Raw genomic sequence first — 27,941 nt, forward strand, 5'->3', positions numbered from 1 at the left:
GGTCCCGACGGTGAGTTTTTATTACTGCTTGCCACATAGTCTGTGTTTTAAGTCTGGCCATTCCAAATTTCCCCTTCAAATTTGATGAGCAGTCTGCCCACTGTGATTGCACAATGCCGAGACGGGTGAGCAGAAACAGTTGTGCTTATGTAGGTGCATGGTTCTTTGTGATTTCTGCGGCTAACACTGCTATCTGCTTCATGTCCAGGGCTGGGTTCCATGTCTGTCTGAGATCTCGACCACCTTGTCTACAGCAGTTTGTGACCCAAGGTAGTAATTGCTTAATTGTCTACTAGGTTCGTGGCTTTCAGGGGCCAGAAAGTTGTATTCATCTTTCTATCCCGGACCTGCACAGGAAGTCAGTGGCCCATATGCATTTGTTGAATGGAAGGAATTTTAAACTTCTTGAAGTTTCCCTTTCTTACCAATTCTATATCTCAGCCCAGCCCGGAGCTGAGCCCATAACAGGGCTGATGGGTTGGCCAATGGATGGGACTGCTGAAAAGTTTCCTAACTCAAAAGTGGATTTTGATCCCCAAGGACACAAAGAAACCCAAAGGCTTGACTCAACCAAGTATCTGGAGTGCCTGTTGGTGAAAGGCCAGGCCCCATCACATGTGAGCCATGATCATGGGGCCATGGGAAGGGGGTTTGGTGAGATGGGAAGAATGTGCATCATGAAACAAGGAAAGGACTTGGCGTGAACCAATGGCGATCAGGTGCCAGGAAATGAGGAGTGTGGCTAACTCAGAAATCTGTCCCTGAGGTCTGATTCCAAAAGAAAGAGAAAAAAGGGAAGAAAGGAAAGAAGGGAAGGAGAGAAGGAAGGAAGGAAGAGAGGGAAGAGCAAAGAAAAGAAGGAGAGAGCACATAGGTTTGGAAGCTAGATAAAGCTGGACCTGACAGGAGTTCGAGACCAGCCTGGCCAACAAGGTGAAGACCCGTCTCTACTAAAGATACAAAAAATTAGCTGGGTGTGGTGGTGGACACCAGCAATCCCAGCTGCTTGGGAGGCTGAGGCAGGAGAATCACTTGAACCTGGGAGGCGGAGGTTGCAGTGAGCCAAGATTGCACCATTGCACTCCAGCCTGGATGACAGGGCAAGACTCCATCTCAAAAAAAAAAAAAAAAAAAAAAGCTGGACCTGAATCCCCTTTCTTATCTCTTTTAAATGTGGCTCTCTAGACACGATCTCTATCTCTATGTCCTAGTTGCTGCATCTGTACAAGAAGAATCAGATTAATGTATATGATGTGTCCCACACTATTCTCGGCACAGGGTAGAACTCACTTAGTGTATTCATGCTGCAAATAATGGGGATTATTGTTACCATAGCTCAGGTTTTGCATGAGGTGTCAGTTTGGATTTAATGAACTTAAGCCAAAAAGAGCATTTATTTAAAAACTTCTGGCCGGGCATGGTGACTCACGCCTGTAATCCCAGCACTTTGGGAGGCTCAGGCAGGTAGATCACCTGAGGTCAGGAATTTGAGACCAGCCTGGCCAACAGGGTGAAACCTTGTCTCTACTAAAAATACAAAAATTAGCTGGGTGTGGTGGTGCACGCCTGTAATCCCAGCTACTCAGGAGGCTAAGGCAGGAGAATTGCTTAAACCTGGAAGGTGGAAGTTTCAGTGAGCTGAGATTGCACCACTGCACTCCAGTGGTGGGCAACAGAGTGAGACTCCGTCTCAAATAAAAATAAAAATGAAAATAAAACTTCCTAGTTCATAGAGTTGGAGTTGAATCCCAAGACCTCAGGAATGCTGGGAAAGGAGGGACTGGGGTTTCAGGAATAGGAAGACTGCCGCTGGGCAGATGCGGTGCCAGCCTCCTTGTGTGACCTCCAGGTTCAAATCTCTCAGACAGTCTTACTGGCTGGCTGGGATCCTGTGCTGACAGCCCCACCGAGACCATGATGGAACTGCGGGAGACGTAGTTCCCCCTCAGAAAAGTGAGGTGCTGTCCAGAAGAAGGGAAGCAGAAGTTGCTGGACAAGCATAACCGTTGACCACCGCACATGAGAATCCCCCACCTTCCCACCTCCACGCCAGTGCCTGCTTAGGCCCTCCGGGTCAGCCCTCATGCACAGAACTGTGTAATCACTGTTCCCCCACCCTCCCCCATTCCTCAAATTCCTCCACCAATTTTAATTTCAACACACCATCTCCCTGCCTGCCGCACCCAGCCCAGCCCAGCCTAGCCGGGCCCGAGCAGGAGGTGGCAGCTTTGCCCAAAGGGCTGCCCTGCTCTGAGGCCTCCTGCCTTCTGGTCCCTCCCTGAGAATCCCAGGCCAAATCCTCACCTGCTCTTCACAGAATTCCCTATGCCCTAGGAAACAGAACTCAGGCCAGTGCTGAAATCCCCATTTGCTTCTTCCTACTTCTGCCTTTTCAAAACCAGCTCTTCTTTTTACTTCGCTCTTGGCCAAATCCTGCAAAAATGTGTTCATGGGGAGGCCACTAGGAGACCTTCAGCATTGAGTACAAGAGGCTCCAATGAGAGGAAGACAGAAATACCCAGGGTTCCAGCCAGGCACGGTGGCTCATGCCTGGAATCCCAGCACTTTGGGAGGCCGCAGTGGGCAGATTGCCTGAGCTCAGGAGTTCAAGACCGACCTGGCCAACATGGTGAAACCCTGTCTCTACTAAAGATACAAGAATTAGCCAGGTGTGGTGGTGCACACCTGTAATCCCAGCTACTTGAGAGGCTGGAGCAGGAGAATCACTTGAACCTGGGAGATGGAGGTTGCAGTGAGCCAAGATCACACCACTGCACTCCAGCCTGGGTGACAGGGCAAGACTCCATCTCAAAAAAATAAAGAAAATGCTGAGGGTTCCAGAGGCCCCCACAGGGTGAGGAGAGGGGCCCACCTGCCAGCCTTGCCAGCCCTTTCTGCTCCAGGGTTCTGACACAGCGATGGCATCTGCTCAGGGCATCTTAAAGGGCTTTCAGGTCTGAGGGGCCACACTTCAGAGGCCTGAGGTTTCGTGGTGACCAGCTGCAGGCCTGAGAAGTGGGGGAAGCAGCCCCCAGGACTGCCCAGCCTGCATGACTCTGTCTTCCCTGCTCTGCTTGATGACTCCTAGCGTCCAGTGTCCTCCTGTCCTCACCCAGATGCATCTGTTCCATGAGGCGCTGCTTGCTGCCAACCTCTCCCTTTCTCTTTTCTTTAGTAAAGCTGGTACCTCATGTGCCTCCTCCCCTTTCAGCTACCCATATGGCTAGAAAGCTCTGATCAATTAATTTCCACATAAGTGGTCAATTTAAAAATCTTAGAAAACTTATTTTTTGAGACAGGGTCTTGCTCTGTCACCCAGGCTGGAATGCAATGACTGGATCACAACTCATTCCAGCCTTGAACTTCTGGGCTTGAGTGATCCTCTCACCTCAGCCTCCCAAGTAGCTGGGTCAACAGGCATGTGCCAAGGGGCCTGGCTATTTTTTTTTAAATTTTTTTAATTTTTAGTAGGGATGAGGTCTCTCTCTCTTGCCCAGGCTGGTCTCAAACTCCTGGGCTCAAATGATCCTCCTTTACAGGCGTGAGCCACCACGCTTAGCCTCAATAAAAGAGATTTAATCACAGAATGTCCACTTCAAAGGGTAGCTCTGAAGAGTAGATCCCTGTTGTAAGGCCTCCTGATCATTGCAGCTCTTGTCCCTAAGGGATGGATGGATGGATGGATGGATGGATGGATGGATGGATAGATGAGAGGGAGGGAGAGAGGAAGGTACTCACAGGGAGAGATTTGCAGTTATGATCACTTCCTCAGGGCCCCTTCCATCTTGCAGATGGCCACCTGCTCTGCCTACATAGACCTGGCTCTGGGGGTACAGGCAACTGGGCTCTACCAACCTGTGCATCATTTAAAAGTAGAGAAAATAGCCAGGCGTGGTGGTTCACGCCTGTAATCCTAGCACTTTGAGAGACCAAGGCGGGCAGATCACTTAAGGTCAGGAGTTCAAGACCAGCCTGGCCAACATGATGAAACCTCATCTCTACTAAAAATACAAAATAATTAGCCGAGCATTGTGGCATGTGCCTGTAAACCCAGCTACTCAAGGCTGAGGCTTGAACCCAGGAGGCGGAGGTTGCAGTGAGCTGAGATCACGCCACTGCACTCCAGCCTGGGTAACAGAGCAAGACTCCATCTCAAAATAAACAAACAAACACCATTTTTTCCTGATTAAAAACATATTTCTTTGTGTAAAAATTTATAAATGCATTTAGAAGAAAATATGATTCACTCTAATTATATGATCCATTTGTAACTATTAATATATAGTACATAGTTTAAAAAAATTTTATTGAGCTTAAAGTGTATCTAGTTTTGTGTCCTAATTATTTCACTTAACCTTCTATTATAAGCATTTGCCACATCAATAAATATTATAATGTAATACTTTCTGGTCACATTTTATCATCATTAGATGCAGCATAATTTACTTAATCTACTTACTGTTCTTGGACATGTAGATAATTTTCATATTTTTTTGTGATTATCACAAGTGGTGCAATATTCTTGTAAGTAAAGGATGGCCTTTCTCTGATCTATTTCTCTGATAAGTTTAGATAAAATCTGAGAAGTGAAATTCTGGGTAAAAGAATGTGAACTTTAAAAACAACTTTTTATTTTAAAATAATTTTAGGCCAGGTGCAATGGCTCACGCTTGTAATCCCAGCACTCTGGAAGGCCAAGGTGGGCAGATCATCTGAAGTCAGGAGTTTGAGACCAGCCTGGCCAAAATGGAGAAACCCCATCTCTACCAAAAATACAAAAATTAGCTGGGCGTGGTGGCGGGTGCCTGTAATCCCAACTACTCAGGAGGCTGAGGCTGGAGAATCACTTGAATCCAGGAAGGGGAGATTGCAGTGAGCTGAGATATCTCCATTGCACTCTGGCCTAGGCGACAAGAGCGAAACTCCGTCTTAAAAAAGTAAATAAATAAAAAAAATAATTTTAGATTTGTAGAAAGTTACAAAGATAGTAGAGAGAGTTCCCATATATCTTTTATCCAGCTTCCTCTAACGTTCCTATCTTACCTAACCAGGGTACATTTGCTAAAACTAATAAACTAATATTGGTATGATACTGTTAAGTAAACTCCAGATATTTTGGGATTTCACTCATTTTTTTTCCATGAATGTCCTTTACTGGGATACATTCCAAGATAGCATGTTGTATTTAGGGTGTGAATATTTGTGAGGCTTCTTAGATAAATACACACATACACACATATGTATGTATGTGTGTGCATGTATACATGAAAATTATATAAATGTATATTCCCACAAATAGCATTGATTGCAGGGGATGAGAAAAAGACTTTGCCAACTTAAAAGAGAAACAGCAATAATAACAATGTGACTTTAATGGGCATTAATTCATTGCTAATGAGTTTACGGATTTTTTCATCTGTTTGGTGGCCAGTTGGTTTTCTTTGTTTTTGATTTCTCAATCACCTACAGGAATTTTTGTCAGTGTTTAGATCTTTAGCTTCCACTCAAGGTGACACACAGCCAGAGTCAGGTGAGCATCTAGAAGCTGTGACTGGTACTGCATCCTACTAAGTCACTGAAGGGGCCATGGGGGAAGGCAGGCTGCCCACATGCTCCCTGTACAGACTTGGTTTCTCCCTCAGAGGCCTGCCCAGGGCGGTGGAACTCACAATGAGGCTCCCTGCTCGCTAGGGCAGGCCGGTGGCAGGGAGAAAACTCATTCTATTCTGAGCCCTAGTTTTTTCATCCATTAAACGGGCATAATTTAGGCCTGTTCAGGTACTGGATGGATGGTCGTGAAGTCACCGTGTAAAGCATCGTACAAGTGGGTGATGGTGGTGTGGAGAGCAGTGTGGTGAAGGGGACCGAGCAATGCCTCATGTGGAGAGCGTGGAGCTCAGTCCACCAACCCAGGTGGCAGGAAACGTTCCTGAAATCAACTCAGTTCCAACTTTGAGCTCCCATGGTGCCTGAGGAGGCGGAAACTTCATCTTGGTCATTATTAGGCCCCATCCAGTGAGGGTCGCCCCAGAATCCAGGAGGCTGCCCAGAAATGTGGGCAGGCAAGGGGCCTGTCACTCTCAAGGACCTCATGAGGCTGAGACTCTGCCCCCAGGCCATTTTGGGGGCCTTTGTGCCCAGTTTGAGGGGGGTCCCATGTCCAGGGCTGGCCTCCTCACCTCTGTGTCCTGCCCCTCCCAGAGAGACATAGTACAGGCCTCTGCCCTCTTCCCAGTCCCCAGTTCCTCCTCCCCTCTGCATTCTCATTTTCTCCCAAGACTCTTCCCTGAGAGTCTACAAGGAGCCCAGATACTGGAACAAAGAGGCAAAGGAGAGAAGGGCCTGGGGTGGCTTCTACCTGGTCCTGAAACTCAAACGTCCCTGGCTGGGTGCGGTGGCTCACGCCTATAATCCCAGCACTTTGGGAGGCTGAGACAGGTGGATCATGACGTCAAGAGATTGAGACCATCCTGGCCAACATGGTGAAACCCCATCTCTACTGAAAATACAAAAATTAACTGGGTATGGTGGTGCGCACATGTAGTCCCAGCTACTCAGGAGGCTGAGGCAGGAGAATCACTTGAATCTGGGAGGTGGAGGTTGCAGTGAGGTGAGATCGCACCACTGCACTCCAGCCTGGTGACAGAATGAGACTCTGTCTCAAAAAAACAAAAACAACATGTCTCCTGCAGCAGGGACACCCAAAAGAGGACAGGTCCAAGACCACCTTGGAATGGGAGGAGGAGGAAAAATGCAACCATTGAAACACACATGAGTATCCAAGGAAATAATCTGGCCACACGGAGAAGAAATACGAAGATACAGCCTCTTGTCCAAATGGCACAGATCTGCCGTGTGGCCTCTGACAAGTCACTCATCGTCTAGGAGTTTACTCAGTTGTGCAATGAAGGGGAAGGTTCTATGACCTCTGAAGCAGCCCGGCTCTCCTGTCCACGGGCTGCTACCACCTCGGAGGGCGCGAGGTTTGCTTCCGGTGTTCGGGGCCTTTCCCAGTCACTGCCTCACCAGGACACCCTCACCCATGTCAAGCTGGGAAAGGGCTTTCTTAACCTTGTCATGCCTTGCTGTGGCCTGTGGTTGGTGTAATCTTTGAGGGCTTTTGTAGCTCTGCCTAATCATCAGGGTGAATGGGAGCTAGCTCTGGGTTTGACCTAAGGCCCTGATGCGTTATCTCCTTTAATCCACATAACTGCTTGATGGGCTGGGCTTGTTGTTTTCATTTTATGAAGGGGAAAATGGGGCCCAAAGTTGTTTTCCCACGGTGGCCTGGTGGGTGAGGCAGCGCTGGTCCCATTCTCAGACTGAGCTCCCTGGCCCTCCGGGTTGTGTCCCCTCTGTGGGGCAACTATCCAGGGATGAGTGTGTGACCATGCTCAGAACCAGCCTGGGAAAACTTTCCCCAAGGAGACTCCCCCAGAGGCCTGGAGGGGTGGAGAGAGTGTTGGGAGAGCACAGAGCCCCTGGGAAAGAGGCTTCTCTGGGAGCTGGAGCAAGCATTTCTCAGAGTGCTGGGATCACTGGCTGGCCTTAAGGCCCAAGACTGCCAGCATGCCCGCCCTGCAGAGAGTTGTAGCCAGAAACAGGCACCTGGCCAGTTGCATTTGTGCAAAGGAAGCCCATGGAGCCCCAGCCTGCTTCCTTTATGGGCTGGGGCAGGGTAAGGGATATCTGAGTTTGAATTTAGTGTCTGGGGGATCCATACCCACACTTGTCATTCACCACCCAAGGGCAGGGACCCACTTCTGGGGCTCATGACCTAGAGGACGGGCCAGACAGCCTGGAATGATACAACTCAGGGTGACACCAACAGGTCCCACTGGCCACCTTGTCACCTCCTTTTCTTCACTCCTCTAGAGTTACTCTTTTAATTTCCACCTTGTGGCCCTCCAAAGATGCATTCCACCCAACTTTCCGATTGAACTCGTGGGGAAATGGTACTTTCTGTATCCAAATCTTAGCTGAAACCAGATTTGGGGTTATATTGACTAAAAAATCATTTGGCGCCACTTTTCATTTGTATTTATTAGGCCCCTCCTAGGTGGTAATGGGCCAGGTAGAGTGAGAGTACAGTAGAAACCCAAGACATGAAATTATACAAGAAGGTCAACCTTCATTTTACAGATGGAGACATGATAACCCAGAGATATAGAGGACCTCGCCCAAGGTCACGCAGCTACCTGGCCAGTCTTGGGTTTGGAACGTGAGGTTCCTGCCTTTCAGTCCCGTGCTCTTTCAACAGCATCTTACACAACTTACAGAATGGTGGAGGAAGCAGGAATCACACCTGCAAAACAATGACGGAACCCTGAGGGGGCAGGGCTCCCACTGCTGATGACTTCCCACCCACAGTGGCTGCCAGTGCCTTTACGTTGTTTACTTAAATGTGCTTGTCTGGAGGTTGTCATTTTCTTTTGAGACACTGGGAATTCCCATAATTTTACAAAAAAGTTCAGTAAAACTAAATTTCTACATTTTTGCCCATTTTTTTTTCCTTTTTTTTTTTTTTTTTGAGACAGAGTCTCACTCTGTAGCCCAGGCTGGAGTGAAGTGGCTTGATCTCTGCTCACTGCAACCTCCTCCTCCCGTATTCAAATGATTCTCCTGCCTCAGCCTCCCGAGTTGCTGGGACTACAGGTGTGCGCCACCATGTCCGGTCAAGTTTTGTATTTTTAGTAGAGACAGGGTTTCACCATGTTGGCCAGGCTAGTCTCAAACTCCTGACCTCAGGCGATCCACCTGCCACGGCCTCCCAAAGTGCTGGAATTACAGGCATGAGTCACCTTGCCTGTTCCATTTTTGCCCAATTTGTATCTCCTCAGTGTATGAGTGTGTGTGTTTTGTGGGGGGCACTCTGTTCCTATAGGTTGGTCTGATTTGGGACTCTGTGTGTGCTTTGATGGGGGCACAGCGACGGGAGATGGTGGGAATAAGGTGTGGAGAGGCCGTATTGTGCCATTATCCCTTCCAGGACACTCTGTGCCTGGAGGGGGAGAGGGAGGGGGCCAGCGATGCTAGGCTGGGAAGGGGCTTTCTTAACCCACAAGTGTACAGGCCTTGAAGGCTATGACTATGTTCATTGTCACCCATTCATTCATTCACTCAAATCTGGAAAGCATTCAAAAAATAATTTTTAAAAATCACCTCTGGGGAAAAGTCTGGTGTCAGGTTCAGAAAGGATTTGTTTCATACCCAGGGCCATGTCTGGGTTGTGTTCTCCGCTATCCAGGAACCCAAAGGCTCTCATTCAGCCTCAAGGGCTGTGGAAGTGACTCCTGGTAGGTGGCTCCAGCACTGACTCTGGGCCCTCAGGGTTGAGGTTGCCGTGAAGACTTCGGTCCGCATCACCTCCTCCCCCAGATCGAATTGGAGGGAGCCAGGTGAGCTTGAGGAGGAGGCGCTGTGGAGCTGGGCCTGGCTTCCAAGGAGAACCACAGGAAGACCATACTCAGACTGGGATCTTGTGGGAGGGCAGCACTGGGTCTGGAATGAAAGCCTTTGCCCACCTGGCGTCTACATGGGCCACGCGGCCGGAGGGTTGGGCCTTCCAGGGCCACACACCTGGGAGGGACAAGGCTGGGTGCGGTTGGGTCACATGTCTAACTTGTGTTCCTTTGAAGCTGTGAGTTGGACAGATTTTATCTTGCTTGTTTTGACCCTCTGTGAGCTAACAGCTGAGGGTGGGGTGGGAAAGGGGAGGACGGAGAGCAGTAAGCGTGCTGGTTCTTCTTTTGGTCTGTTTAGCAACTTCCCATGACTTTTGAGCAAGGGACAGGTGTAACCCCTTGTACCCTGAGGTGTGCAGTTGCCTACATATGCCTGTGGCCTCAAGGCCATGTAGAAATCGTCCCTGGTTCAGCCAAAGCAAATTCACTGACCACGGGGGAAAGAGTAGGGAACATGAAACAAGCAGCTCTGCCCGGCCTTCCACTCACCTGGCCATGAGGCCCGTCATTCAGCACGCTGGGCACTGTGAGGGACTTCTGTCTCCTGTCTCCGTCACACTCCACTCCTTTTTCCTCCATGGCTCAGCAAGGCCTACATTTTCCCAGTGAAGTCACAGAACCACAGGGAGAAACCCATGGACTTGGCCTCTCTCCCTAGGCGAGTGAAGTTGGTGGTAAAGTCTGTTGGCAAATTCAAATTGTACTTGCTACAGTCTTTCCTCAAGTAATTCTGGGTGCTTTCCCAACTTACCAATTTCCTGAAGTACATGGGGGGAGGCAGGGAAGCTTCTCGGGGGAGGAGCGGCACCAGCAGGGAGGCTGAGGGGCAGCAGTACAGATGGGAAGTTAGATGACGTGCAAGGAAAGGTGGGTTGCAGGCTGGGCTCTTGTTCTCTGTGGGCTCCATTCAGAATCCACTTCACCTAGGACACTCTGGCCTCCGTCTAGGCATCATCGCCATGGAAAGCCCAGATACAGTCAAGTCCTTCATTAAACACCTGCCTCCACATCCCTTCCAGACCCTTCTCTGTCCTCAGAAGGAGCTCTTTCCTTCAAGGAAGGGGCTAGGGGCTTTGTTCCTTTCTGTGCCTCTGGTCAAGGCTGATCCTCCTTCCTCCTGCCTGAGGATCCAACCTTAGCCTGGAGCGATCCCAGAAGAGTATGGGTGTGGGAGGTTGTCAGGCGTGTGACTCACAGTCTCCTCTGGGACCCCTGCCCCAGGAGCTCTGGAGGGCTGTCAGACATAACTTGTTGCAGGGAAGATAGTTGACAGAAGATGTTTAACAGGAGTGTGAACGTGCCATCAGCCCATGCCCCGACCTCCAGGAACAGCCTAGCCTTACAGTTCCGTGCCCTCTTCAGCCCAGGGACTCTTTACCCACCTAACATTGTCATTACCCAAAACTATTTCACCTCTGCTCTAAACAATTCCAAAATCCCCATCCTCTGATCCCAGCCTTCTTCCTGTCCAGAGTTCTCATCCGCAACTCCTGCCACCCCAGGGTGAATGGCAAAGCCCTCCACCAACGTGGCAGCCCACAAAGGAGCAGACTGGAGAGAAGGAAAATGAGTTCCGTTTCGCTGATCAGATCTGAAAAGTATACATTGGGCAGGGCCATCAGGTGTTTGGAGAGCCTTTTGAGGCCCTGCTCACGGCAGAGCTGGGGTCGGAGTTCAGATCCAGGTGTGCACAGATCATAACAGTTCCTATGAGCTGATTGTTAAATCTTCAGGAATTTCGTGAACCAATGGTTAAACCCAGCCATTATGAAAAACTAAATTTTAAATTAAATTATATAAACTTACCATTAAATTAATTATATTAAGGCAAAAATAATACATTTTCAAAAACCATCACTTCCTAATGATTTTTTTTTTTTTGAAACAGAGTTTCATTCTTGTTGCCCAGGCTGGAGTGCAATGGTGCAATCTCGGCTCACTGCAGCCTCTGCCTCCTGGGTCCAAGGGAGTCTCCTGCCTCAGCCTCCCAAGTAGCTGGAATTACAGGCATGCACCACCATGCCTGGCTAATTTTGTATTGTTATTAGAGACAGGGTTTCTCCATGTGGGTCAGGCTGGTCTCGAACTCCCGACCTCAGGTGATCCACCCACCTCGGTCTCCCAAAGTGCTGGGATTACAGGCATGAGCCACCATGCCTGGCAATAATTATATATTTTATTATTCTTTATTATTTTAAGATTATGTACATCTATTATGTCTGTAGAAATACTACATAATATTGTGTTACTGTGCTTTTTCCCCAAGTCTGCATTCAGTGACATCATATTGGTGGATTGAAATCAGCCATAGTGGGAATACTTACACCACAGAAATGGGCAGCAACCACCACAAATCAGGGCTTTATTCATTATTTGGTTGACTATCTAGACTTAAGAAAGTTATGGAGAAAATGCTAATAATGCACGTTAAACTTAAATGTATGTTTTGCCAATGGCCATTGCATTGTGAATGGCACAGAAAAATGAAGCAAATATTCTTCCAGTATTCAAAAACTATTCTCTGCTTCAGTAAAGAAATTGCTAACACCATTGACAAACAAGTGAAGTTCTGGTCAGGTGCAGTGGCTTTTGCCTGTAATCCCAGCATTTTGGGAGGTCCAGGCAGGAGGACTGCTCGAGGCCAGGAGTCCAAGACCAGCCTGGGCAACATAACTAAACCAGTTCTTTACAAAAAATAAAAAAGTTAGCTGGGCGTGGTGTGCACTGGCTGAGGCAGGAGGATCTCTTGAGCCCAGGAATTTGAGGTTACAGTGAGCTATGATCATTCCACTGCACTCCAAGGTCTGGGCAACGCATTCTTTAAAAAAAAACAAGTGAAGTTCCAACATCTGTCTTTCTGGTTTCACTTTTTTCTTGCTAGTTGGTACAAAAAAAAATATCAGTTAACATTCATGTTGGAACTACGTTCATTTGTCAGTTACAACTGTAGGCTGGCTATGGATTCAGCAGGTTGGCAAAAATCAGTGAAAGCGTTCTGTAAGACCCAAATGGCTATGTGCAATTTACAATAAAGGATAGTATATATTTTTTATTATTTGTAAATTATTAGCCATCCTTTATGTCAATAAAATTTATCATAAATATATGTATGTGTATATATGCATGCATTTTCCCCAGAGAGCTCATTGTTAATTAAACATCTACCAGCATACCACTGGGCAGGTTGCCTTAGGCTGATGAGGAGTGACCAGAGATTTGACTCTTTGGAAAGATTCCCAGAAGAGGATGGGAATCACTGATGGAAAGAGGCTGCTGAGGAGGTTGGAGGGGCCTCAGGTGGAAGGATTAGCCTGGCTAGGCACAGAGTCCCTGAAAAGGGATGTAGGAGTGAAGAAAACCTGGGGTAGGGTGGAGTGGGAGATCGCCATTTCTCTGCCAAGTAGGACGCAAGCCATCTTCTGCAAGCAGGAGGTGGAGAAGTGAGGAAGGGTGAAAGTTTGGCCTGAGTAGTCAGTGTGGGGCCAAGAAAAAGGACCAGGGAGGACGAAGAAGACTAAGGAGAGACTGCAGAAGACGTGAAAACCAAGAGGACGGCAGGCCTGGCGGGTGGCTCACGCCTGTAATTCCAGCACTTTAGGAGGCTCAGGCAGGCAGATCACCTGAGGTCAGGAGTTCGAGATCAGCCTGGCCAACATGGTGAAACCCCATCTCTACTAAAATTTTTAAAAAGTAGCAAGGCATGGTGGCGGGAGCCTGTAATCCCAGCTACTTGGGAGGCTGAGGCAGGAGAATCACTTGAACCCGGGAGACAGAGGTTGCAATGAGACGAGATCACACCACTGCACTCCAGCCTGGGCGACAGAGCAAGACTCCATCAAAAAAAAAAAAAAAAAAAAGGTGGGGGGACCGGGCACGGTGGCTCACACCTGTAATCCCAGAACTTTGGGAGGCTGAGGCAGGAGGATCACAAGGTCAGGAGTTGGAGACCAGCCTGACCAACATAGTGAAACCCCATCTCTACTGAAAATACAAAAAATTAGCTGGGTGTGGCGGTGGGCGCCTGTAATCTCAGTGACTGGGGAGGCTGAGGCAGGAGAATCTCTTGAACCCGGGAGGCAGAGGTTGCAGTGAGTTGAGATCGCATCACTGCACTCCGGCCTGGCTGACAGTGCAAGATTCCATCTCAAAAAAAAAAAAAAAAAAAAAAGTAAAGAAAGAAAACCCCAAAACCCAGAGGACAGCAACCGAATTACAGCCACGAGAGCAAGAGGGTCGAGTGTAACCAGGTGCAGCACTAGGCTAAGCCCCATGGTACGGATTGCTTGATTAATCTTCCAGGACAATCCTAGGAGGAAACCAAGGCTTGGAAGAATTAAGTCATTTATCCACAGCTTGTAGCCAGTTAGTGGCTGAGTCAGGAGTTGAATTTAGGCAGCCTGGCCCTCTTGACAAGGCAAAAGACTGCACAGAGGCACCTTTCTTCTCAGCAAAGCTCCCCCAGACGATGCAAGTTCAAATGCTCCAGGACGGAGACTGGCAGGGCAGACGTGGCTGCATATCAAGGGCTTGTGGTCTTCCTCACAAAGCCTTGCAAACCCGCCTCACATCTCCGGCCTCCCCAAATGTTCCTGCACCTGATGCTCTTAGCACCCCACACTGTCTGTTGAATCTAATTATAAAGAATCTAGGCTTGCATTTTTAAATATCTTTGTTATTTTACCTTCAGAGAATTCATTCTTATTGTGTTTTTAAATAGTAAGGTACGTGACAGATTGGAAATTTGCAAAACAGATCCTGAACCTTAGAACATTTGAGAGGCAGGGTCCTAACATGCTATTCTAATCACGTTGATCCCCTGCTGGGAGCCTTTAGTGATCCCTACTGGCTACAGCAGTTTTCCAAATAGTAGGTGGGGATCAATTAGTGGGTTGGGAGATTAGTTTTCAGTATCATTACCAGAGTTAAAAAAGAAGTGGCTCCAAATAGAAAATACCAGAATATATTACACATAGTAAATACATTTTGTTTTAGCTACATATATTTTCATGCATATGTGTACTGGATTATGATGAAAAATGTCTTTCTTACTATGAGCACAGTACAAAACTTTTTTTTTTGAGACAGCGTCTCACTCTGTCACCCAAGCTGGAGTCCAGTGGCATGATCTGAGCTCACTGCAACCTCCACTTCCCAAGTTCAAGCAATTCTCCTGCCTCAGTCTCCCAAGTAGCCGGGATTACTCCCGAGTAGCCATCACCACACCCAGCTGATTTTTGTATTTTTAGTAGAAATGGGGTTTCCCCATGTTGGCCAGGCTGGTCTCGACCTCCTGACCTCAGGTGATCTGCTGCCCCGGCCTTCCAAAGTGTTGGGATTGCAGGCGTGAGCCACGGTGCCTGGCCAGAAAAGGGCAACTTTGAATGCGGCTCATCTGCAGATAAAGACAGCACTGCCAGGCCTGACATTCAGAGCCATCGAGGCAGAAGCAGTCGCTGAGGAAGATCCGGCAGTGCTTCATGGGAAAGGGGTGAGGACAGGCTGAGCTGGAGGATGTGCAGGTTATGGATGAGACCAAAGGCCCAGAAACACCAGGATTTTCATGCTTAGACTGTACCAGTGCTGCAACTCAGAGAGAAGCTGGGCCTGGCAGTCCCTTGTGATAGCACCTTAGAGGAGGGAGACCCTGAGTTTGCCAGGGAAATCAAGGGAGACTTTCTGGAGGTGGTAGTGTCTTAGTTGACTTCTCAGCATTTGCCAGGAGAACAGGGGTGTGGAGAGGGCTCATCTGGCTGAGTGGCTTGTGACAAGGTACAAGAAAGCCTGTCCTGTTTGGGGAACTACACGCCATTTTGTGTAGGTAGAGCATGAAGCAGGGAGGCGGACTTCATGAGTCTTGCTGGATGTCAAGATTTTATTTTGGGATGAAGAGCCATGGGAGAATTTTGAACAGAAGAATGGCATGAGCAGACTTACATCTTTGGAAGATGACTTGTGACCTGAGGAGGGTGGATTAATGGAGAGGAGGCAGAGGCAAGGAGACCTGTAGGATGACTGCGGACCTCAGCAGGGTGTCCTGAGGCCAGGGTGTGAGGAGGCATGGAGGTGGGAGAGAGACTCAGGAGGAGGAGCTGAGGGCACTGGCGACCCACCAGTCCAGGTGGGGCCATGAGAAAGGGGCAGAGGTGAGGAAGGCCCCTGTGTCTATGACTCTGAGGGCTGGCTAGATAGCAGTGCCATTGCCAGATAAAGAACACAGCAGGCCGGGTGTGGTGGCTCATGCCTGTAATCCTGGCACTTTGGGAGGCCAAGGCGGGAGGATTGCTTGAGCCCAGGGGTTCAAGACCAGCCTGGGCAACATAGGGAGACCCTGTCTCTACCAAAAAAAAAAAATTAAGAAAATTAGGCAGATGTGGTGGTGCGTACCTGTGATCCCCTCTAAGGTGGAACTGGAGCTGAGGTGGGAAGATTGCTTCAGCCCGGGAGGTCAAGGCTTCAGGGAGCCACGGCACTTCAGCCTAGGTGACAAAACAAACAAAAAACACAGGAGGCAGAGGGTGTCTGGTGAGAAGAGAGAACGTTCACTGTTGAAAGTGGACTTGCAGGCAGACATGTCAGGTGGGCAGCTGGGGCAGCAGGGAGAGAATGGGTAAGCGGTGCAGAGGGGGCGTCCCTGGCCTGGAGAGTGTATGGAATGAGGGGGAATGGACTGTAGGCAGAGCCTCAGGGAGCCACATCTGTGAGTATCCACAGATACTCACAGGGAGAGGAACCCACAAAGGACAGAGGGGAGGGGTCGTAGTGGTAGAAGACCCAGAAACTTGGGCCACAGAAACCAAAGGGGCAGAGAAGACCTAGGAGGAAAGCAGCAGTGCAAGGGCTTCAGAAGGCCAGAGTCCTTGAGGCTGAGAGGGCCAGACTGCAGCCTCGGGGAACCGCCGATGTCCCTGGCAAGGCTGACGGCAGAGGGCGGTGGGGCTTTGTGTGTGAATGGAGGTAACGCCATGAGGCAGAGTGTAAGCAGGCTGCCCCGGACCACGCCGCACCATGTGCAAATTAGAAAGGGGCACCCCTTCCTCCAGGCAGATCCAGCCCCTTGTTCTGGCACATAGGCTTGGCAAGAGGAGTGCAGGCTAGGCCTCAGCCTCCACCTGCCCCACAGTAGGGCATCCGGGCACCTTGGCCCTGTGAGTGTGGACCGACCCTTCTAGAAACTGTCTGGGAAGGAAGGCGACAAGTGGTCATTGACCAAGGAGATTCAGGATCATGTGAGGGTTTTCTTTTTTAAGATGTGAAAGTCGGCCGGGCGCGGTGGCTCAAGCCTGTAATCCCAGCACTTTGGGAGGCCGAGACGGGCGGATCACGAGGTCAGGAGATCGAGACCATCCTGGCTAACACGGTGAAACCCCGTCTCTACTAAAAAATACAAAAAACTAGCCGGGCGAGGTGGCGGGCGCCTGTAGTCCCAGCTACTCGGGAGGCTGAGGCAGGAGAATGGCGTAAACCCGGGAGGCGGAACTTGCAGTGAGCTGAGATCCGGCCACTGCACTCCAGCCTGGGCGACAAAGCGAGACTCTGTCTCAAAAAAAAAAAAAAAAAAAAAAAAAGATGTGAAAGTCTCTTGCGTGCTGATTTGGATAAAGGCAGGGAACCCATGGAGAGTGAGAATTTGGAGATTCAGGAAAAGAGAGTACAGGACACAAGGTGGGAGAGTGGGACACGAGGTGGGAGGGTGCAAGGCTGGAGTGGCTGCCCTGGGAGAGGCCTGTGCTATAGGGGACCAGGGACACTGAGCCAGAGTTGGGACTGCCTGTCCCCAGTGACTAGGGGTTCCAGTGCCCAAGACTCAGGCCCATGCAGACTGCCCAGGAGTGGGCCAAGAGCTGAGCAGACTAGGCTGGGGAGGGTCTTGGCACAGAGCCTTTGCTTGCTTATTATTTACTTTTTACTATGGAAAAATTTCACACACACCCAAAAGTAGTGAGAAACTCAAATAATCCCTCTTAGATCTATTTCCCAGCTTTAATAATGATTAATATCGCCAATCTTATTTTATGGAGCAGTTTTTTGTGTTTGTTTGTTTGTTTGTTTTCCAAGACAGGGTCTCACTGTGTCACCCAGGCTGGAGTGCAGTGGTGCGATCTCAGCTCATCACAACCTCCACCTCCTGGGTTCAAGTGATTCTCCTACTTCAACTTCCCAAGTAGCTGGGACTACAGGTGCACGCCACCAGCCTCTGCTAATTTTTGTATTTTTAGTGGAGACAGGGTTTTGTCATGTTGGCCTTGAACTCCTGGCCTCAAGCGATCTGCCCACTTTGGCTTCCCAAAGTGCTGGGATTACAAGTGTGAGCCACCATGCCTGTTCAATGTACCAGTTTTGAAAGCACCTTTTTAAAAACTTAAAATTTTAATAGACTTTATTTTTAGAGCAGTTTTAGATTTCACAGCAAAACTGAGTGAAAAGTACAGAAGTTTCCTATTTATTCCCTATTAAAAAACTTTATTTGGAAATTATTTTTATTTTTTATTTTTTTGAGATGGAGTCTCACTCTGTCACCCAGGCTGGAGTGCAGTGGCTCTATCTTGGCTCACTGCAACCTTTGCCTTCTGGGTTCAAACGATTCTCCTGCCTCAATCTCCCAAGTAGCCAAGACTATAGGCACCTGCCACTACACCTGACTAATTTTTGTAATTTTTAGTAGAGACAGGTTTTCACCATGTTGGCCAGGCTGGTCTCGAACTCCCGACCTCAGGTGATCCACCCACCTCAGCCTCCCAAAGTGCTGGGATTACAGGCGTGAACCACCGTGCCTGGCCTATTTGGAAGTAATTTTAAGCTTACAGAAAATGGCAAGAACAAGTTTTCTTAATTTGAAATAACTTTTTCTTATTAGAGGATATATTTACAGAATATCTGTAGAAGAGAGTTAAGATCATTCATGATTCTACTACCCCAAAATAACCACTGTCATTGTTTTGGTGTCTTTCTTCCCAGTCTTTTTTCTGTGTTCACAGACACAGTTTCCATTTTACCCGGAGACTATCCCAATCCCCGCAAGACGTCCTATCCTGTGTGTCCACGTGCACTGACTTACTCTCAGGGCCTTCACTACCCACATCCCCCCTCAGATGGTTTGCCTTTAGCAACAAAAGTTAATCCAAGATTTTGGTCTGTGGATGCCCTCGTTCCCTGGTTTCAGGGCTACTGCAGGTTTCCCCTGTAATATTCCTTTCATGTTTGTTTTTCTCTGGTGATACTGGCTGATGTCTGGTTGGGGGAGTTGCCTGAGGCTCCTTGGGCTACCATCTTGCCCGGAAGCCTCCAGTGTGCCCCGCACCTCCTGCGCTCATCCCTGAGTAGCTGGGTTTGAGTCTGTCTCTCGCACTCGTCTGTGAACTCTGGGAGGGTAGGGCACAGGTCTGATTCATCTCTCAAAGTGAGGCAGCGTTGGCCTCAGTAAGTATGTATGGAATTGAATCAACCCACCTATTTGGCATTGTCCATTCCTGTCTATGCCACGGACTCTCTGAGCACCTGACACTAATTTACAGCCATGAGCATGGTGTCTGGCACACAGTAGTGCTCAATACATGTGTGTGGATGGTGCGCCCAGCCACCTGGAGATCTCTGTACATGTAAGGGCTCTGCTGTTTTCCCTTTCTCCCTCTCCTGTCTCTCCCACATCTTCTGGATCACTTTGACATGCCAGAGGGAAGGTACCCCCTCTCTGCCGCCGCCCCCCATCTTCTGTATGTTAGCAGCAAAGCTAGGTTGGCAGTTGATTGAAAAGACTCAACTTCCTGTGCTGAGGATATTTGATAGGTTTTAATCGCTCACAATACTAGTTATCATTAGAGACAATTCAAACTATTTCCAGATTATTTCGAAGCTGCCTTTGAGGTATTTAAGTTGGACAGAAGCCCTCCATGTGTTCAGCTCTAAGCCAAGTTTCCTGGTGTCATTAGAAGCCCACTTGTAGTTGGAGATTACCCAATCTGTATGTTTTAATTGCCTGAATATTTCACTAATTGCAGGGGTGTTTGTCAAAAGTGGCTTAATGTCCCCAAAGCTGTCTGGACCTGTGTTATAAGTCCCACTCCCAACTTCAGTTAAGTGGAGGGGACCCTGAAGAGGGGATGGGAGGAAGGGAATCTGCATAGGGTCTTTCCTTAAAGCCAGCCCCTCTTGCCGGGCAGGGCCCTGGGCCTCCGTGGCAGGGATGGGGCAGGAAGGGATGAAGGCTTGGTCTAGGGTGGGGGCACCAGCAATTGGGGAAAAAGGCAGGAACCCAATTCAGAGGGCTGGGCCCGGAGGAGGCGGCTGAGAAGGCCTTCAGGACATCTTAGTAATCTTCGTATTTGATTGAAAGATAAAAACAGGAGAGAACCAGTTTTGGCAAAGTGGACTTCTAGGAGTTAGTCAGCAACTTGCTCTCACCAACTCTTGGTTGGTCCTGCCCTTGACCCCAGGCCTGGAGGCTTGCAATGGCATTGGGGCCAGGACCACTGCTCCCCAAACACCTCCAGGACCCCCCACGGCTGAGACTCGCATTAAGCATTTTGCTGCCTCCTGACAGCAAAATGGATTTGGCTGGTGAGCTGTGCTGGGCCACTTCGGTTAGAGGGGTTCTGAACTAGGGGCAAAGCAGGGTAGGAGGGAGACCCAAACGGGAAGGAGAGGTTCTGGAACAGTGGCAAGCTGGGGAAGGGCTCTGCAGGCAGGAGAGCTCTGTCCTTCAGCAGCGACACTGGCCTCCTGGGTGAGGCATGTGGCAGGAACACTCATGTTGAGGAGGTTTGGCAGGGACGAAGATGGAGGTCCAGTCAAGGTCAGGCTGTCCTGCCCGTGTGCCCTTGGCCATGACTGACTGTGGATGCTGCGTGGTGCCCGCATGGTCGGAGAAGGCATGTGTGATCTGGGGCTTTAGGTTTGGGGATAAGGAAACTGCAGGTGCCTTGGATTTCTGAATGTACCTTGCTTTGGTCAAAGCCCACCCAGCTTTGATCTGAGTTCCTGACCAGATTTTTGTCCAAAATTCACCTCTTCATGTCTCTTTTCAGTTTGAGGATCTGGTGCCATAAGCCTACTGATGCGGAACGCTGGAAGCAGAATGCGGTTAGGGACGGTGCTCGGAGGAGCTGTGCCACCAACCCCACACATACGCCAACCCTGGGCCGGGGGGCCCAGTTGTGCAGGAGAGGGGCAGGCAAATGGGAGGGCCTTCGTCTTGGCGGCCATGGCCAGAGGTGGGGGGTTGGGGGGTCGGGGGATGGAGGCCTCAGTCCCTGCCCTCACCAGGTGGCAGGGAGCAGGAGGCAGGCTGACCCACTTAGAGACTGGCTCCTTTCAAAGCAGCGTGGTTGTGACAGGGTGCAGTAAGTGGGTCAGCCTGCATATATCCATGGGTCTTAAACTCTTCAACACTTGGCTGTTAAACATCTAGATCCTGCTTTCATTAGCTTGTAAGCTGTGGCCATGGGGACCTGCCTGGTCTTCTGAAGCAGCAAGTGTGTCCAGAGGCTAACAAACAGCAGGTGCCTCAAATAAATAGGATTTTAATACTCGATGTAAATGTGGGTGCAAATAAATACATGAAATGAAAGATGGGATCTGAATTATATGTGCAAGTTACACAATTGCTCAGCTGTTTTGCACCGAGAACTGTAGCGTGATTGTGGGTGCCGTGCGTGTTTCACAGGTGCAGGGGGTGTGTGTGTAGTGTGGAGGAGTGTGTTTTTGTGGACGGACGTGTACGTGGTGTGTAGTAGGGAGCGTGTGTGTCTGCGTGTACGTGCATGTGAATGAAGAGAAGACCCCACCACTGGACTGGGTGGGGACAGAGCCAGCTACTTAATTTGCAGGGTCCCAGTGTGAAAGACAAACATGGACCCTCATTCAAAATTACCAGGAATTTCAGGACAGCAACAGCAGAGCATCACACCAAACTGGGGCCTTTCTGAGTGCAGGGTGGGTCTCACGCCCATGGAGGAGTGCACCTCCTTGTCTCCCTCCAACCTCCCCATGCCACCCCGAAGGCCCCTGGGTCCCCCTTTGCTCTCTTCCCACCGGCTTCCCAGGGTGGCCTTGACCTTGGCAATGTGGGGAAGTGGCCAAGGTGGGCTGGCAGAACGGCTTAGGGCTGTGCTGGTCTTACCCTTTCCCGACCCTCCTCTTCCAGCCTGGGCCTCACTAGGGGCACCCCAGTCTGTAAGGTGTCTCTTGCCCTGGGCTCTTGGCTCAAAAACCGATCTCCCTAGAAGGCAGGGTCTGCTCCCCACTCCACCCTGCGTGGTGGGCCCTGCCCTCCACCCTCAGGACTTGGAAGGCTTTAGGCTCCTCTGCAAGCTGCCACTGTGTTCTGGGAAGTCATCGGGCCACAGGAACAATCTAAAGCAAGCATGTCTAGCCTGCTTTGAACGCAGCCCAACACGAATTTGTAAACTTTCTTAAAACATGAGTTTTGGCTGGGCACGGTGGCTCACACCTGTAATCCCAGCACTTTGGGAGGCTGAGGCGGGCGGATCACGAGGTCAGGAGATTGAGACCATCCTGGCTAACACATGAAACCCTGTCTCTACTCAAAAATAAAAAAAAATTGTGACTTTGTTTGTTTGTTTGTTTGTTTTTTTAGCTCACCAGCTATCGTTAGTGTTAGTGTATTTTATGTGTGCCCAAGAGAATCCTTCTGGTGTCGCCCAGGGAAGCCAAAAGATTGGACCCTTGGTCTAAAGTGTTTGGGGTGGGCCGGGCGTGGTGGTTCATGCCTGTAATCCCAGCACTTTGGGAGGCCGAGGCAGGCGGATCATGAGGTCAGGAGATCGATCCTGGCTAACATGGTGAAACCTGTCTCTACTAAAAACACGAAAAATTAGCCTGGTGTAATCCCAGCTACTCGGGAGGCTGAAGGAGAATCGCTTGAGCCCAGGAGGCAGAGGTTGAAGTGAGCCAAGATCACACCATTGTACTCCAGCCTGGGCAACAGAGTGAGACTCCGTCTCAAAAAATAAATAAATAAATAAAAATAAAATAAAGCGTTTAGGGTGAACTCACTGCCCACCAAGGGCTTCAGGTCTCAGGAGGCCCGACGGGCCCAGTCTTGGGCTTGTCCTGATTTGCCCAACTGTCCTGAGGGAGACTAAAGCAGGCAAAAGATCCAAGTGAATATCAGAAGTGAAACAATTTTAAAAAAACAACAGAAAAGAAACGGCAAAAGGCAACCAGGGAACTGAGAAAGAATTGGGTTGGTGGAGCTCACAGCCCAGAAATCTCAGTGAGGGGGCGTGGAGGGTGGCAAGCCCCACTCCTTCCTGTTTATTGTCCTGCTTTGCTCCTCCAGGGTTAAGTACGGTGTGCCTGCTTCAGGGTACACCCAGGAATCGCTAATGGGTGATAATGAGGGTGTCCCGCCCCAATACCTATACTTGTCAATAATTAACCATGATTTCCTAGGTTCTGGGAGGAGGTAGTGGCACCTGGCTGCCCTGACTGGCTTAGCTCATGGGGCACCTCTGGCATAGCCATTCCAAGGTGTCTGTGTGCTTCCAGGCTATTCTAAGGATGGGTACCTCCCAAGGCATAAGGGAACTTGAGAACTAACCTTTACCCATGTCCCTGATCCTAGCCAGAGACAGACTCCCAGACTCAGCCAGAGGCTGATGCCGACCCCTTCCAGCTCTCACGGTAACCACGAGGCCCCTGCGTGCTTCTGTTGTGGAGGTCCCAGAGGGAGCTGTGTGGACAGACAACCTGAAGGGTCATCTGCCTCAAGCCACAGCGGCACAGAAGTCTAAAGACTGTGGGGAAGGATGGGGCCAAGGTGGGCTTGGGCTCCTTGGTGAGGGGGCCCAAGCAGCTAAGCAGGGGTGGAGGTTACCATAAACTTGTTCATCACCAGCCACAGTGCTTTGCCTGCCCTAGAGAGTCAGTGTGACCAAGGCTTCCATGCAGGGGTGTGATGGAACTGGATTCCAGAGGGGGAAAAAGTCTTCATTTAGTATTTGCCAATTTTGGTGGTGTAACTACTTCCACCAAGTCTGATTTCAAGCACCAATTGGTTTAACAATTGACCCACCAAATTCCTGAATATTTAACAAGCAGCTCTTTCTCCACTGCCCACCAAGACCCCTGCCCCCAGCGCTTATGCTGTACCTCTCCCAGCCCAGCACTCCACCTCCCTGTCCTTGCAAAATGCCCTTCTCTGGCCGCTGGAAAGCCTGAGACCTGGGGCCATGGAAGCTCCTGTGCTCCAGGGTCCTGGGCGGAGCTGCTCTGCTTCCCAGGTTGTCACGCTGCTCACGGAATGATGTGTGTGAAACGACTTTGCCAAAGTGAACACCAAACCCACTCAAATGAGGTCCCAAGGAACCACCAATTTCTAGTCTGAGCGCAGCGGGGAGACTGGAATTCAATGTCTACCACTATGGTTTGAAAAGCTGGTTCAGGGCATTTAGCAGTCCCAGCTTGTCAGCTGACAGGCCACCCTGCCTCGCTCCTCCCTTGGTCGCATGCTAACCTCCTCACTCATTTCCACTTCCAGGGGACCAGATGTGCGGAGGGAATGGATACCAGGGAATCGGGAAACCACTGGGTCAGCTCTTTGAGTCACAGAACAGCACTCATCCCAGCAGCTGGGAAGCTATCTGCAAAAGCCCATCTGCAGAAGGGGCTTCCTGGCCTTGCGTGTGGCTGGGCCATTTCTCTGGATGCAGGGTTTTCATTATGCAATCTTCTCAAAGAACCACCTGCTCTCAACACCTTCTCAGTGACTCCATTTCCCCCTCCTCTGGGCTCCTGGAATGCCACAATGGCCCCACCTTAGCCAGGCAGCTGTGATGAGAGGTGTTGACCCAGCTGCCTCTCCGCTGGCTCACTGAATCAGGTGGAAGGGGCTGGGGACAGCACAGTCTTGCAGTGCGGTTGGGGACCTGGGCTATCCCGAGGCAGGACTGTCCAGAGGCAGGGTACTGCTGGGATTCTGCCAGGCACTGAGTGATGCATGGCATAGGGAGCTGGAGAGGGACAGGCTCTTGGCCAGGAAAAACAGCCCCAGAGCCACAGGTGTGCCGTCGAGTCTTCCTCCTCTCCGATCCTTAATCATTCCTGTTTGGTGACAGCACACAGCTAGGCCTGGAGCCCAGCAAAGAGCCCCTGGGTCCCAGAGGAAGTTGTTCTGGGGGCTGGAGACAATCACAGATGCCAAGTTTGCGAGCCCCAGACTCTGGTTCATAGCGAGAGGCAGACTTGTGAACGAACCACCAGAGCACACTGTAAAACACGCTCAACCAGGAGTGGGTGCCCTTGCTAGGGACAGGCAGAAGGCTCCGTGGAGCAACATTTGAATGCGGACATAAAAGTGGATCCCTTCCACAGCCCCTGCACAGCCCCAAGTCAGGCCTCCAGCCCTTGGACTCACAGATCGCCCCTGTAGACGCCTGGAGGTCCTCCGGTGCTACCCTTTACCCCTGCAGTGGAGGGGCACACAGCCAGAGCCCTCCAGGTCCTCACCACTGGCATCGCCAACATGGTGGAAGGTTTCCCTCTCAAAATGAAAAGGGACTAAATTTCCCCATGATCTTTCCACAAATGACCATGTTGGGAAGTGGGAAAGGAAGGGCTGCAGGGCCTGGGGCAGGGACCCTTGGAACAGTTCTTGGAAATGGAGAGGGGTAAATAGAGTGGAGACAACGCTCATGGAGTCCAGTATGAGCCTACCCAGAATTGCTCGGCCACCTCTGCCTCTGAATCAGGGGTGATCAATGAAGGAAAATTACTGCAGCAATTGAGTCCATGTAAGATGATTGTGCACGTGTGTGTGTGTGTGCGCATCCCCTCACTCAAAAAAGACCATTTCTGTGCGTTCTTGATTCTGGGATCCTCCTCTACCTCCCTCTGTAGGAAATCCCATAGGATCCCATACCTGCTTTAGAATGTGTGTGAGACACTTCCCAGTGCCTGGCACGTGGTAGGAGCTCTGTACATGTAAACTCTTTTCCTTTGACCACTCAAAGTAGTCACTTGTGGGGGAGGCCAACAGGGGCTTCCCCGGTCTCAGAGCTGATGGGCATCCGGTCCCTGCCTCCGTCTTCCTTCTCTGGCTGATGACAAATACCTGAATGTCATCACATCCTCCATGTGCTCATCTGTTATTCTGGAACACAGGCTGGGGAGGGTACAGGGTAGCCCCCTTCAACAGAGGCCAGCCTTTCTTGGGATGTGGGCTGGCTGGTGTTGGTCCAAGGATGGATGCGGAGGGTGAGGCACCCATCCTGCTAGTCGGGCCGGATGCTGGCAGGAGGGTGGAGCGAGGAGGGGCGGAGCTTCCAGAACAAAGAAAAATGGGGAGCCCGGGGGCCAGCCTAGGAATCAAAAAGGCTCTGCAGAGTGAGCAGGCCACAGCACTCCCTGCCTCTGCCCCAGCAGTCAGTCTGCCAACGGCACCTGCTCCCTCCTGCTTGCCCAAGGCTGGGCAAGTCATCCCCGCTCTGCTTCCAGAGGCCCCGTTTTCCAGCGTGATTGCGCCGCCACTGCTCTGTGGGTTTCTCTTCTTGGCGTGGGTTGCTGCTGAAGTTCCAGGGGAGAGCAGCAGGATGGCCGGGAGCAGCGCCAGGAGTGAGGAAGGCCGCCGGCAGCATGCCTTTGTCCCGGAGCCTTTTGATGGGGCCAATGTCGTCCCAAACCTCTGGCTGCACCGCTTTGAAGTCATCAACGACCTCAACCATTGGGACCATATCACCAAGCTAAGGTTCCTGAAAGAGTCCCTCAGAGGAGAGGCCCTGGATATCTACAATGGGCTCAGTCCCCAGGACCAGGGAGACTACGGGACTGTGAAAGAGACCCTCCTGAAGGCCTTTGGGGTCCCTGGAGCTGCCCCCAGCCACCTGCCCAAAGAGATCGTCTTTGCCAACAGCATGGGTAAGGGCTACTATCTCAAGGGGAAGATTGGTAAAGTGCCCGTGAGGTTCCTGGTGGACTCTGGGGCCCAGGTCTCTGTGGTCCACCCAAACTTGTGGGAGGAGGTCACCGATGGCGATCTGGACACTCTGCAGCCCTTTGAGAACGTGGTAAAGGTGGCCAATGGTGCTGAAATGAAGATCCTGGGTGTCTGGGATACAGCAGTGTCCCTAGGCAAGCTGAAGCTGAAGGCACAGTTCCTAGTGGCCAATGCAAGTGCCGAGGAAGCCATCATCGGCACTGATGTGCTCCAGGACCACAACGCTGTCCTGGACTTTGAGCACCGCACATGCACCCTGAAAGGGAAGAAGTTCCGCCTTCTGCCTGTGGGAGGGTCCCTGGAAGATGAGTTTGACCTGGAGCTCATAGAGGAGGACCCCTCCTCAGAAGAAGGGCGGCAGGAGTTCTCCCACTGAGAAGCCCCCTTTTCTCTAACCTCCTAAATATTGGTGGGAAGGCCCACTACTGTGGTGGGCGGGGGGCGCATATCCTCAGGGGGATCACTGGGCTTGGCCAATCCGCGTATCAACTCTTGCTCTTCCCTCCTCTCTTCCTCCCTCTGCAGGGGCCTTAATTTGCCCCTGGCTGGGGAGGCTTCCACTGAACAGGCACAGGTGAGGGAGATCAGGCTGTCTTAGAGGGACAGGGTCCTCATGGTCATCAAGCTGCTATTGATGACAAAGACTCGAAGGCTGGAAGAGCTCCCAAGGAAGCTAGAAATGCTTGTCTTTGAAAGAACTGTGGGACCCCTTCAGATCCCCTGAGGTATGGCTTGGTCACTCTCAGGTTCTCAGAGCCTGTCTCAGCTGGGCTGGGTCCTAGCTGCAGGGTCTTTGTGAGGGTCACAGTTTCTCTGAGACACTGCCTGAAGAGCCTTTCCACCTGTACAATGGTATTTTCTGTCTATCATTTGCTTTGAAGCCCATTGTGCCTTGTGCCAATAATTCAATTGCTGCAAACACCAATAAAGATTGATTCATGGAAAAACCATGTAATGTGTTGATTGAGGGTGAGAGGAATGTGAGAGGGAGTCAACATCAAAGACAAGGGAGATTCACGTGTCTAATGAGTGCCTAGCTGGAGGTATAAGAACATATACACAGTGACAACATGTCTTGGATTTTCTAAGACAGTCTCAGCATAAAATATTTTGACTTATTCCCTCCAGAATTACTCGCGTTATTTTGAATCATCATAATTCCTCTACTTATTTCAATCTGTAGTATTTTACCATACACATTGCCCCTATACCCAAAAGCGACCCTAAAGTCTTATGTGAGATGTCTTGATTGGGGATTGGGAAATTATGATTATGATAAACAAACAGGAAAGTGTCTGCTGGGCAAATAGGTTCTTACAGCTGTCCAGGAGAGAGAACTTGGAGGCAGAAAGCAGGGCCAGGAGACAAGTGTTAACCTGCGTGGGACAGCCCAAGGGTGTGCTGGAGGACGGGGGAGGCAGCGGCAATGCAGGGTCCTGGCGGTGGGAGGTCAGCCTCTTCCTGGAGGAACTTGCAACAGAGCCTGAAACTAGAGCGACCTGATGGAGAGGAGGACGTTCCCAGAT

At 50.4% G+C, this 27,941-nt stretch overlaps 1 protein-coding gene and 1 long non-coding RNA gene across 24 annotated transcripts in view; both read left to right on the top strand.

Moving 5' to 3' along the window:
- Positions 1-21,027, top strand: part of LOC141408332 (uncharacterized) — a 138,627-nt gene extending 117,600 nt beyond the window's left edge. For all 23 annotated transcript variants that reach the window (XR_012422253.1, XR_012422287.1, XR_012422271.1 and 20 more), the window contains one exon: positions 20,486-21,027. This is a non-coding gene — a long non-coding RNA (uncharacterized lncRNA). The remainder of the gene's footprint in view (positions 1-20,485) is intronic.
- Positions 21,028-25,782: 4,755 nt separating this feature from the next.
- ASPRV1 (aspartic peptidase retroviral like 1) lies at positions 25,783-27,362 on the top strand. Its single transcript, XM_005575666.4, has one exon. The coding sequence runs from the start codon at positions 26,012-26,014 to the stop codon at positions 26,789-26,791; it is 780 nt and encodes a 259-aa protein (XP_005575723.3). The 5' UTR covers positions 25,783-26,011; the 3' UTR covers positions 26,792-27,362.
- The last annotated feature ends 579 nt before the right edge of the window (positions 27,363-27,941 follow it).

The sequence above is a fragment of the Macaca fascicularis genome, chromosome 13 (genome assembly GCF_037993035.2).
Source record: "Macaca fascicularis isolate 582-1 chromosome 13, T2T-MFA8v1.1".
Taxonomy (NCBI): Eukaryota; Metazoa; Chordata; class Mammalia; order Primates; family Cercopithecidae; genus Macaca; species Macaca fascicularis.

Bases quoted from the DNA above. Each gene is read 5' to 3' on its own strand.
- ASPRV1 (XM_005575666.4), top strand. From the start codon at position 26,012: ATGGCCGGGAGCAGCGCCAGGAGTGAGGAAGGCCGCCGGCAGCATGCC.